Here is a 13,678-nt window from a genome sequence, read left to right on the forward strand (position 1 = left end):
TCGGGTATAGGGATGCTTATAAATTGAAGATTGCGCAATCACTTTGACAACACGAGCTATTATGCTCTTACTCTCATTCTCACTTGATTTTTAGACTATTCTTAGCATACTTTTTACACTTAACATGATTTTCATACTTAAACATCATTTTCAACCATTATTCGCATTTTGATTCAAGTTTTTCTTTCATTTATTCAGTCAATACGTTACTGACTTAAACATTAGAGTGCTAAATTCTTAGAATTTTAACTCAATTCTTTCGATCCTTGTAGTGCAATTGAATTTTGATACAAATAAAAAATTATAATTAATAAAAAAATAAATAAATAATATCATTTTATAAAGTGCATAAATTGAAAATTAGAACAAATCATAAACTAAAGCCCCGGCAGTAGCTCGTTGTCTGCAGCATCCTCGGTTGCTGGTTGCACTGCTCCCTCAGTTGGGGCGTCAGTGGCTGAGGGGGGGGCTGGGTACAGCGGCGACGCTGCCGCTGCACCTCAGGGAATATCCACAATGCACTGAAAACCAATATAATATTTAATTCAAATATTAATACACCATAGAAAAAGATTATATTATTGGCTATAATATTAATGTCTATAACTAAAAATTATAGTAAATAATTATAATAAACTACAGTTAAATGAAATCAATGCAAAAATATTATTTTTTTCACAATGAAAAAGTTATTTGCCACATCTAAAAAGAATGGTAAAAATATTTGTCATGACTTTTAATCATGACAAATATTTTAGCCACCCTTACAAAAATCACGACCAACAACAGTTGCATGATCGTGCTTAATAACTATTTATTATGATTATTTATAATTAATTATGATAGTTAACCATAATTAAATATTATATTTCTTGTAGGGACACATATATATTTCACAAATAAATTCTTCAATTTAAGAACTAATTTATCTATAAAAAAATGGAAAGAAATAGCAACACTTGCTGACCACGCAAGTCACAAACCTGAACAGGAAATGGTTAGGTGCAAATTATATGTATATAAATTAATGTCATGTAGAACCTTTTAGAAACCCATTAATTAGTTTGATTAAAGAATAATTAAAAATTACATATAATGACAAATTAAGGAATATATGATGACCCCATTTGACATTTATTAGGAAAAACAAAGAAGAATTAAAGACACATATATATATACAAGAATCTGATATAATGGGATCCACATGTGTAGATGGTCGATAAGATATATATATAGGTACAAGAATCTGATATAATGGGATCCACATGTGTAGATGGTCGATTAGTTCAATCTAGACATGCATGCATTCTTGCGCACATTAATTAATTATTACTCTGTAGAAAAATAAACGCATAGAAAAAGGCTGTGATCCAGACACCACTCAATTACCACTCTCTCTCTCTCTCTCTCTCTCTCTCTCTCTATATATATATATATATATATATAATTTTTTATGATATCGTAAATAATGAGTGAATTATTTTTATATAAAAAAAATAGTAATTTATTTTTTTATATTTTTTAAAATGAAATAATTTACCCCTGTTTAGTTGGTAAATTGCTTTATTTTGAAAAATATAAAAAAATAAATTATTATATTTTAAAAAATATAAGAAGATAAATTATTATTTTTATTTTCATAGGGAGTAATTTGTATATTTGCACTATCTTATGAGTTTGCTTGTATCTTTTTTTTTATATATGTTATGTGTGTGGAAATTAAGAGAGAGAGAGAGAGTAGTGGGAGTTGGAGATGAAATGGCGTAGCAGCTTCCAGGGTTTGAAGCACCCAACATCCTTATCTAGGTTAAGGTCATGGAACACGTCATCTATGTATCAGACCACACGATTTTTGTTACACGTGTTTTGTTTATTATTATTATTGTGGGTTTTAATTGTCGTGTTTTGGAAATCTCCACTTCGTTTGGAGACAACCCGGGCCCTTTTTGGTCTTTTTGTCTTTCTGGGGATAGAGTTGAATGGAATCATCTGCATCTTGAATGGTCAATGTGGTGGTTTTGAATGTCCGTTTGGATTTATTTTCAGTGTGGTTTTGAATAAATTGTAATTTTGAGGTTTCTTGGGTAGGTTTCATCTGTGTGTTTTTCCAAATGGTTCTAATCATGTTGAAATTTGTGGATTGGTAAATGAATTGTTCATTTTTAGTGTCTTGTTCTGATGCTGAGGGCCCACATACACAATTTTTGTTTTACTCAAATCAACACACAATACGTGTAATACATTTTGATCACTTTTCTTGAATTGTAAATTAATTATACGATAATTTTATTGTACTTGCCACATAATTAATTCAAGTCTAATCGAATCCAATCTGAATTAAAATCTCCTCCCACTGAGATCTCTCTTGCTATATAGTATTCCATGTAAAATGTCAATTGTACCCTTAACCACGCCATCTATCTTTTTTTTTTGTTATGCTTCAAAGATGGCGAAATAATATATATCGATCCAAAACAAAATAAGCGTCAATTTTTATTATTGATAAGTTGGTTACCAGTCATGGAATAGTGGCTTGAGGAAGTTTGAGACGTATCTTAATAAATTCATTAAAAAAATATTAAAATTACTATTATAACCAAATTTTATTGGAGGGAATAAATAGATTAAAGAGTAAATTCGAACGTTTCAAAGTCGGCACAACAACAAAGCTTTTTTTTTTTTTTTTTATAATAGTAATGGTGTAGATAATATATAAATTAATCTCAAATTATATATATATATATAATACACGAATTATATAATTATATGAATTTAGCCAAAAATTAAAAAAAAAAAACTGTCAAACAGTTTTAATATTTGAAGTCTTGAAAATTCAAGCATTAATGAGGATGACAAAATTAAGAAAAGAATTATGTGAGAAGAGAGTGTGATTGGGATGAGATGGGAGATGACATCAGCAAGACACGTCACAACACATGTTGACTTGTCAAGAAATAGGTAGGTTTATTCAACACTATACCTAGTCCCCTTTTCCTTTTCTTTTAAATACAAAATTCCAGTAATTTTCAACTTTCCACCATTATTCGAAATTTATTTCTAGTTTCATTTGTCAATGTACCAAAATATTTGTAAATTACTCATTAATACAGTCCTCATATTAGTAATTAAAATTAATTTAATTTATTATGCAAAGGACTTCTGTCGACGCAATTTCACCATAATTATTCGAATATAAATGTTGTAGAGCAATTTGGTTTAATTAAAGAACGATATAAATATTTTATTTCTTTTTGAAGTCTTATGTTTATTTAATCATTTTCTTTATATTTTATACAGTGATATAAAAAATTTAATAATGATGTCATTCATCAATTTTAATTAAAAAATTATAATATATAGTTTGAATTTTGTTTCAGTGTTTTGATTCCTTATTCAGTAAATCGAACTTTTTATTAAAAATATAAAAATAGTTATATATTGGATATGAAAATCGATAACTATTTTTAATAAGTAAAATAATAAAAATATATTTATATATATAAGAATTAATTATAAAAATAAATAAATAAAAAAACATTTTGATACCCAATAAACGGATGTTAAAGTTAAAATATAATCAAATATTAATATTTTTTTAAAAAAAGTTAAATTTAATTTTTTAATATATAATTTAATCGATTTATCAAAGTGTGTATATATCTGAACGCACGAGCGCGCTTGATTTGTGGTTGGCTTTTGAAGGGTGGTAGTAGACTATTATTACCATTCCTAGAAAATTAGATAAGTCAGTATTTGACTCGATTAGATCACAGCCGACGTGGTGACGCAAGCAGTGACGTAACACCCACACGTGGGGCACTGTCATGGGACGTGGCGCCCCATGATTAGACCGTCACTTCCTCTCTTCTTTGGCGGCGGTCAGCCCACCCAACGCCTCCTTTTCCCCCAAGCAAACGCCTACACAAGTTGCAACGCTCTAAATAAATATTTTTTCTTTTTTTAAAAATAAAAGCTGGAAAATAAATTTATTTAAAACAACATAAATTTATTATTTTTATTAATACGAAAAGTTTCAAACATGTGTACCATAAAACTACCTCAATTTTATAAAAAATGAAAAATAAAAATTAATTAATTTTATAATTATATTATTTAAAAAAAGACATGCGGGGCCCGCGTCAAATACTTTCATGGATTAAGAAACTTTAATTATTGCATAGAAAAAATGGATTAAATTCTTGATGTAATTATTATTATTTTTTTTTTTATGATAAAATATCTTTTGTCTCAGTTAATACATCAATATATCTGTAAATAAATAACAATAACTCATATAAAGTGAAACAAATACTTACACGTGTAAGAGAATTAGAACCCATGACTTCAATTTTTGTTCGTAGGACTTCATTTTATTTAAAAAATTCAATAAATATTTTTAATTGTATATTTTAAAATTTTAAACATATAGATCGAGTGCACCAACAATGCTATTTTTAGTTATTACTATTTTCTTTATTAATATTCTAATATATTTGCAATTATTTATTTTCTCAATAAATGAAAAAAATAAATAATTGATTCGGCTACAACGCTTGTAAAATTTTCTCATCTCGTCTCGTTCTAATGAGGAAATATGAGTTTGATTAAAACTGACTTCTTCTTTCAGCACGTGATTAGATGTGAGATACAAATATAACAATAATTGTTAATATAAAAGTGTACAATGTCTTAAAAGAAGAAAATATAATAATTTCAGTTAACGTGATACATCTTTTCTTGAAAACAGTAAAATAAGCAATCACACCCTGAGAACTATATCCCGATACTTTCGATTGGATTTTTGTTGCAAGTTCTGTTGCATATTCTACTCCATTTATCATATACATATCCGTGTATAATTTTTTTTTTCCTAAATCAGATACATGATATTGTTTTTATACACATGAGGTGTGTATTAGGGGTGTGCACAATTTGGTTTACCAATCGGGAATCAACAAAGCCAAAAATTTGATTCAGAATTAGGTCTTTTTTCTTTTCAAAAATTTGGTAATTCGGTCAGTTTAGTTTTTTGTTCCAAAAAACTAAAGCCGACTGAATATTGAACTTTTGAAAAAAAAAATTACATTGTAATTTTATAAATATAATAAATTTACTTTTAAATGTAATTTAAACTATATTTTTTTAAATCAAATACTAATTTTATTTATTTTTTGTTTTTATATTCGATTGGTTTAGTGCAACACTAAACTGAATCAAAATAAATTTGATTTTATCAAATCGAATCGACTATTTCAATTCGATATTCGATACACTATTTTGAAGTTACTAAAATTTCAATTAACCTAATTTTCGATTCGATTCGATTTGATTAATCAAAATAAATATCTATACTATATATCTATACTAATATATAAAAGAAGGTTATGTTCTCTTACAAATGGTGATAATAACATCTCAATACTAATTTATTGATATATCGATAATATTCCTAAATTTGTTTTCTGCTTTATTTTTTTTTATTTTTTTGAATAAAATAATATACTGATATATATATATTTATAATATATTATAAAATATAAAATATTATTTATTATATACACACAAAAATAATATACTGTCATGATAAAAAAATAAAAAATACATGAAAATTTGAAAAAGAAAATGAATTCGAAGGATCCATACCCATTACCCAGCTGCCATCCTCACCCTTCACGCTCTACACACATACGTACACACGCCCGCCAACACAGAGAGACACAAAAAGACAAAGAAAGAGAGGGGAAAGCACGTTTTTGAGATAATATTCAACAGAGGGAATGACCCACGTTTTACTTTAACTGTGACAGCGCCACTTGGAACGGTGAACCCGCACCCGCCCTCTTGCTCTCTATATATATACGCCCCTCAGCTTCTGCTTTCATCGTTTCAGAGCAGTTTCAGCGAACGAGCTACAGCACAAGACTTGCAGAGGAATCTATACAGTTACAGCGGGGAGAAAAGGGAAGGCGAGAACAGAAGAAAGTGAATGAAGGGTGATCAGCAACTCAATTTGCCGGCGGGGTTTAGGTTCCATCCCACGGACGAGGAGCTGGTGGTGCATTACCTTTGCCGGAGGTGTGCGGGGGACCAGATTGCGGTGCCCATTATTGCTGAGCTTGATCTCTACAAGTTTGATCCCTGGGAACTTCCTGGTAAGAGTTTCTAGGGTTTTTTTTTCTTAAAAAAAATTATGTGGTGGTCTTTTTTTCCGAAGAAATTCGATTTTTGGAGGGTGAATCGTTTTCTATAATTCAATCTATTATTGTGTGATTGAGATGAAAGAGAAATTCTCAATATTTTTAGTTGTCGAAATTTCCTCTGCTTTCGAGTAATTCTGTTTTTCAGCTGTAGTTTGAAGAATCCCTTCAATTCGATTCGAAAACAAGAACCCAGTTTAGCAAAATTTGGAAATATAGTTCCAATCATTATACGGATAGTATGATTTTTTTTTCCCTTTTCCCTCTTCTTGATTTTTTTCTTTCAATCCTTAGGCTATCGAGAGCAATATTTTCTTTTTCAATTTCTGATAAAGTTGAGGTGGTCCTAATGTTGTGCGGTTGATAACAGATATGGCACTGTATGGTGAAAAAGAGTGGTACTTCTTTTCTCCAAGAGACCGGAAGTACCCGAACGGCTCACGGCCGAACCGGGCAGCGGGAACTGGATACTGGAAGGCCACCGGAGCTGATAAGCCGGTGGGGAAACCCAAGACACTGGGTATCAAGAAAGCTCTGGTGTTCTACGCCGGAAAAGCTCCAAGAGGAGTGAAAACCAATTGGATTATGCATGAATACCGCCTGGCTAATGTTGATCGCTCAGCCGGAAAGAGAAATAATCTAAGGGTACTTACCTTTTCTACTGATTTCAAGAACATTTTTGTGGGGCATTTTGGTGGTAATTTAGTCTTAATCGCTTGAATAATATTGACAAGCCTATTGAAATCTTGTGTGTGTGGTTATTTGAATTGCTGTCAACCAATAGCTCAGTAGGCTCTATTTGCTAGTTTCTTGAGAAAATTATCAAGAAATTGGATGTGGTATTGTTTATGAGCTTTGTTTTATGCAAAATCTTCATTGAATTGATCGATGGCCTCGTTTGATATTGCAGCTTGATGATTGGGTTTTATGTCGTATATACAACAAGAAAGGAACTCTTGAGAAGCATTACAATGTGGATCAGAAGGATGTGCATTTCTCAGACAGCGAAGAACAAAAGCCGAAGGTGGAGGCATTGCCTTATGGTGAGATGACGACACCCGTGATGCAGGTGACACAGACGGTGGCATCTCAAAGGATGACTGAATATATTCATTTTGACACATCTGACTCGGTGCCGAAATTGCATACCGACTCGAGCTGCTCCGAGCATGTTTTATCACCGGAGTTTATGTGTGATAAGGAGGTGCAGAGTGAGTCCAAGTGGGGTGAGTTAGAAAGTTATCTTGATTATCAGCTGAATTACGTGGATGGCTTTCAAGATGACCCTTTCGGATCCCAAATGCAGAACAATGACCAGCTCTCTATATTTCAAGACATGTTTGCCTACATGCAGAAGCCCTTCTAACTATGGGATCTATGTTTGCTTGGTCCCAATACTATATAGTATAAGGTGTAGATAGCCTTGTAAATCCCACTTCTCGCATAGTGATTCCAGAACCTCGATTCCAGGAAAATGGACCAGAGGGTCATTCATAATTTTCAAAAACCTATGCACGTGCGGACTGTTGTTGGTACTAGGAAGTAGAAAAGTCAGCTAGTCAAATTTGATGGGCTTGGTTGGTTGGTGTGATAAGGACACTGGTTGATGATAACTATGATCAGAGTCAAACAAGATAATCAAGAAATGGGATCCTGGGTGATGAGCTGGATATGATGGTGAGATCGAACAGCAGAGAATGGCTGGATTAGAGTGAAACTGAGTTTATATCTGCAAGCGCAACAAGTAGGGCATTCTTGTAATGGTTAGAACCTTACAATGTCTTGGATTTGTTCGTTCTTTCTGTTGTATGGTTAGGATGTAGCATTCATGCACGAGACTAGACAATAAGATTTGTTGTTTCACTTGATTCCTTTGTAAATATACTACTGTACTAAAACCTTGGTCTGCAACTCTATCCAGAAATTGTTTTTAATGGAAGTCCAAAGTTTCTTGACCAGAATGGCAAGTTTAACATGACAAAACAACGTGCAATAACATGTTCCATAGTTAGCTTTCCCATTCCCTGGGATTGAAATTTCTCTATTTGTCAAGAACAAGCCATCGGTAAACAGATTTTCGTTTGGCGAGGTATTGGGACACTGTTTTATATATTCCTGTCCCTTATGACTAAAACCTCAAACCTACTATACTCAATAGTTTGGTGGATTTAATAGAGAAGCACTCATGATACATTATATCAAGCACATCGGTCGAACTGCACCACAAGATTCAAGTGGTGAATATAAACGGGCTACAGTTCTTGTTCAGTTTACTGAATTAATATATTTATATATATTCACAGAGATCACATGAAAAATAATATCTATATCATGCTGATTATTTGGCAACAGAATTGGACGTGGGGCGCTGGTCACAATTGGCAGGTGTCCATCCTATTACATGCTTCTCATTATCATAGATCAACATTTTATCCTGCATCGATATATCTGCACCAGAAACGCAGCAAAGTAAAGGGGGTGATCATTATGTTATCCGCGAAACTAGAGGGTTATGATCTTTACCTCCAATCATGTTGAAATTGCTCAATCCCACATCAGTGCCGTTTAGAATTCCCAAACACGCGTTGCCCTTTGACTGCAAGTAAACAAGTGTTTACAGTTTCTGATGAAGGAAACAGACGTCTGCAAGAATTAGGTTCAAGATCTTACTGAGATTATGAGATATCCTTCAGGAGGAATTTCGAACTGAGCTTTAGCTCTCCAACCATTGGGAAAGCTCAACGATAGAGGTTTGAAGTATTTCCTGACATCACGTGTGCTCTTGAAAGGTTTCTTGCCTTTCCAGCAGAATGGAAGGGTGTGATCATCCGTTGCTTCTCTCAGGGACGTCCTTCTTAGTTCTTTGTTTATCTGCAACTCCAAGTGGCATAATGATCAGAAAAAACCGGTTCTAACACTCAAGAAACACTGAGGCATTGTGTGTTTTTTATTGAGGTTGAAAGTTTATGATAAACAAGATGATAGAGATACTCCAAACTCACCAAAGAAAGAAGAGTGTGGTAAATGTGAGAACTGAAGTACGTGTAAGAGCTCCCACTGTCGAAAATTACATTAAGGTTCTTGAATCCTGTGCTTTTCCCACCAAAACGAAGTTCTGCAGATCCAGCTGCGTAGTGCTTTCTGTACTCAATCATCAGTTGAGATGTTTATGTAAAGAGTTAAAGCATTTTTCAGCCTATGTAAGGAAAGACGATTGCATCGATCTTCCCCTTATTTCTGTTTTCAGGGGCTAAAAGAGCACTACTTACGTGTAATCCCGTGCCATTGATGTCCATGTTACGCGTGAAGAATCATAAACATCTTCTCCAAAGAAAAGGAACCCTCCCTGCCCACTTAAACAGTGGCCGATGACATTCTTCATTACTCCCTGTTCACGAAGTTGTGAAACAATGCTTGATTTCCCTTTTCCAAGGCCAAGAACTCCATCCAAGGGGTGATCGGATGCTCCAGGTAGCTGATCATAGCCACACCTGCTCAATATCACACAAAGATACGACTCTTTTATGCCATGGAAATGCAGATTCAGATGATCATTCAAAAGAAAAATGGGTTTATTCTCATAAATAGCAATTAGCACTATTATCAATTTATCCATCAATCTTGAGTAGACTCCGAAAAAATACCAACCTTAAAGGCCCTAGAGCTAGAAACATACAGCATCTTCATATGCAAAAAATTGAGATATGAGTGCTAACCCGATAGTCAGACGAGGACTCATGCGAACTCCACTGGTGAGGTTCAGAGTAAAGAAATCATTGACCAAAACTCCAAGGGATGAACCTCCGTCTGCATACTCAACTTCATAATCGCATTGTTCTGGGTTGTCACAATTATAATCTTGGGAGTGGAGAGAAGCACAGAGGGGATCTTTACAGATAACGAGCTCGTTGCTTGGTCGATAAAGCGGGTGAAACCCCTACAATGATAGGAAATCTCATGGTGAGAAATTCCTCCTCAAGCATGAGGTTGTAGCCACTAAAAGCACAGTATATACTTGCAACACTCTCTTTCCTTTATATCTACTCGTCCCCTCATTCCATTCTCCATTACCTCTTTCTCTCAAATTCTTGACTATTCTCATCAGTTTGATGATCTCATCAATACTTCTCAGCCCAACCCTTAAAATCAAGAAACATCGGTATATTCTATCCATGCAAAACGTATACTAACTCTTCATATGCTGTATTAATAACATCGATCAAATTACCGTAGTGCAACGAACACACGGGGCATCACATTGAAGCCAAGTGAGATCACTGCCTGTATCAGGATCAAGAAAGTACGGCTTTGGAGGATATCCCAGATAAACTTGAACAAAATAAAACCTGCAACAAATACTCTGCTCAGTCATATACCATACCGAATGTTAATTGCATTTTACCCTCTGTGAGAACACTAATAGATAAAAAAGCCCTTCAAACCAAAAAACGGGCAAAACTTTAAAAAAGAAGCTCACTGTCTCCCGCGTCAACCCGCTGTTGATTACCCCATTTTTTTATTTAGGGGAGTTTTTCTCGACCATTTTTGCAGGGAGGCTTATTGCATTTAAGCCCTCAAAGCAACAACGTTCTAAAAGTTGGGTTGACCATTCTCCAGCAGTTACACAAGTACAATTTCAGAATTATCAAGAACAAAAACAAGTATCATAATCCCAGAAAAGGGGAAATCTGGGCTTGTTGACTTATACCCTCTACTGCATACACACAGAAAATCGAGAACAAACAATCCATTCTTGAAGGATAAAAGAGCAAAATTGAGTTGCATACCCATTGGGATAAACGTTCCCATAGAGTGGGAATATGATTGATGAGCCAAGTCTATTGATTGATGATGGGCTGCTACTTGAAGGCCCCCATTTCCTCCACTTCAGCTGCTGATCATTACAAGAACCTGCACATGAAGCAGCCAACACCGCAAAAGCTATCATAAATACCAACTTTTCTTTCTTCATTTTCTGTTTTTTTAACTTCTCTCTCACTCTCTCTTGTGGTCTATGTGGACTTGTAATTCCAAGCTTTTTGAGAAATCCCACGTTGTTATATTATGTGGGACTTGGTGTTGTGGTCTGGGCCAATGGAATCTTTTACTTGAGAATTAGTTAAGGTTAAAAAAGTTCGCAATTTCATTTGATTCTTCCACTCATTCTTGCCTTTTCTTGTTTGGGCTCTAAAAGGATCTACATTATACCTTTGCAATCACAAAGGACTTGCCAAGCTAAAAGATGGATGCGACGCTTACATACTAGTTCAAGAAAAGAAGACATTTCTTCGGACTCTTGCACATACATTTCGGTACCAATCTAAAAGTAAGAAACTGAGAGGGCCGAAAAGTTTTATTTATTACAACCATCTTTTTAAAGTTTGACATAATTATAAATACTCTCTCGTTATCTGAAAAATTGCAAACACCCTCCTCAAACGAAAAATGATTATGTGGCTCTTAGATGGTGAAGTGAACATTACGTTTTATCCTTGTTGAATTTTTTTAAAAAATAAAAAAAAGTATTTGAAAAAATATAAAAACTTTTGATGTTGAGTAAAATAAATCATCTAGAGGGAATATTAGTTCATAAAATTTTTTAAAAATTCTAAAATATATATAAAATTATAATTTATAATTCGAAATGACATTTCAGTCACTTTATCACAAAAAATGGGATGGAAACATGACGAAATAGACTCGTCATTAGATGAACTTTAAAATCAGGGGATATTTATAATTTTTCAAATAAGAAGAAGATATTTATAATTATGCCAAACCTTTGGAGAGGTGGTTGTAATTTACCCTATTTATAAATCGAATTTCCATTGCCACATTATTGGGGTAATTAAAATAACTCGGGAAAATGGGGGGAATATATTTGTTTTCATGCGCATGAGATTAGCCGCGCAAAGAGAGAGCAGAGAAGCCTAATTCTCCACGAGTAACGTACAAATTATATTCACACCCCATTATATTTGCTATAATTACAAAATATTCCTATTAAATTAAAAATTATAATTATCTACCCAAACTTTGAAAAACCTTATATTATTTGCCGGAAAAGTGTGAAAATATAATAATAGTTGCAAGCTTGAAAATGTGCATTATAGGCTTGATAATACATTGGGTAAATTATATTAAAAAGACTTTTTAGAAAAAGTATAAATTTCATTAACGAATATAGTATTCAATAATACGATGTCTTTGAATATTATTATCGACAATATTTTGATGTGGCTTATATAATATCGTTGTACCGTTGCTGTCATTTTATATTATCAACAAAATATGTATACTCAAAAAATAATAAGAGTCGATTTAAATATGCATCAAACAATATCATCAAATATTAATTAGTTCATACTTTTTCTTAAAAAAAAAATAGAAACAAAAAATTGTTAGTCAAACAGTAGCGAAAGTTGAGGTATTTGAAAATAAAGTGAAAAATAAAAAAAAAGTTGAGGTAATTGGAGCCGTTGAGAAAACAAATTTATCAAAAAATTGAGTTGGTAAAGAATTGCTTGTAACTTTTAGATTAAATCAACTTAATTTAAATAATTTAAAAATAATTATTGTAAATTAAATATACTATTATTAATTTATTTTCAACAATGGGCTGTCATGTATTATTATTATTATTAATGCAGGACGAACTTTCAATTTTTGGGTAAATTATTTTTTAAAAAATCACAAATACCCTAACAAAAAATACATTTTTATAATGGGTTGTCGTAAATGAGTATTTATAATTTTAAGGGGTATTTGCAATATTTGTAGAGATAATTTACCCTTATTGTTAGCCTTATTAGCACTTTGAGAAGGTTATCCCAATAGATTACATCTTTGGCTGTTCCATCCATCCATCCAAACTTGTGATTTTATTTTAATTTGATATGGTAGTTTAACTATACTTTGTTGTGGTTCAGTGGTTATTCACACAAATTTTGAGTTTACAAAAAAAAAAAAGAAAAAAAAAAGAGAGATTAAAAAACTATGGATAAAATAAAATTTATTAATTTAAATAAGAAGTGGTCACAATCTTTATAAAGGTAGATCATTCCCGTGATTGCAGAGCTGTGTTGTAGCAGAAAATTTTTGGACTTATGTTTGATATGGATTTGTTGCGTGTATGTGATGACTTATTATGTAGTAAAGGTCCGTTTTTATCGGCATGAATAGAATTTAGGTAGTTTGAGCTCATTTTTTTGGGTTTGAATATTACAGGCTTTGATCAGTTTTATGACAGATCGTATTTGAATATAATTTTAGCCTAATTTAGCGAATCTAAAATAAAATAAAATAAAAACTCATAAAAATTCATAAGGTCCAAATTTGTTAGGGCTTATGAATTTCTTTTCATGAAAATATGAAAAGTCCAACTTTAATACGAACTTTTAATTTGAAACTCAATTATTAACCGATTTATTTGAGCTTATAATCGATAATTTTGTTATAAAATTTTGATGTCAAGAGTGGTA

The 13,678-nt window shown here is 32.5% G+C and overlaps 2 protein-coding genes across 2 annotated transcripts; one reads left to right on the forward strand and one right to left on the reverse strand.

Moving 5' to 3' along the window:
- Positions 5,871–7,641, forward strand: LOC105178041 (NAC domain-containing protein 2-like). Its single transcript, XM_011101381.2, has 3 exons — positions 5,871–6,152; positions 6,568–6,842; positions 7,108–7,641. The coding sequence occupies exons 1-3, from the start codon at positions 5,987–5,989 to the stop codon at positions 7,561–7,563; spliced, it is 897 nt and encodes a 298-aa protein (XP_011099683.1). The 5' UTR covers positions 5,871–5,986; the 3' UTR covers positions 7,564–7,641.
- Positions 7,878–11,285, reverse strand: LOC105178043 (aspartic proteinase Asp1). Its single transcript, XM_011101382.2, has 8 exons — positions 10,985–11,285; positions 10,426–10,543; positions 9,914–10,134; positions 9,467–9,688; positions 9,200–9,338; positions 8,868–9,068; positions 8,721–8,793; positions 7,878–8,645 (listed from the first exon to the last, which is right to left on the reverse strand). Exons 1-8 carry the CDS (start codon positions 11,167–11,169, stop codon positions 8,536–8,538), a joined length of 1,269 nt encoding a protein of 422 aa, XP_011099684.1. The 5' UTR covers positions 11,170–11,285; the 3' UTR covers positions 7,878–8,535.

Source organism: Sesamum indicum, linkage group LG15, assembly GCF_000512975.1.
Source record: "Sesamum indicum cultivar Zhongzhi No. 13 linkage group LG15, S_indicum_v1.0, whole genome shotgun sequence".
In the NCBI taxonomy this organism is placed as follows: Eukaryota; Viridiplantae; Streptophyta; class Magnoliopsida; order Lamiales; family Pedaliaceae; genus Sesamum; species Sesamum indicum.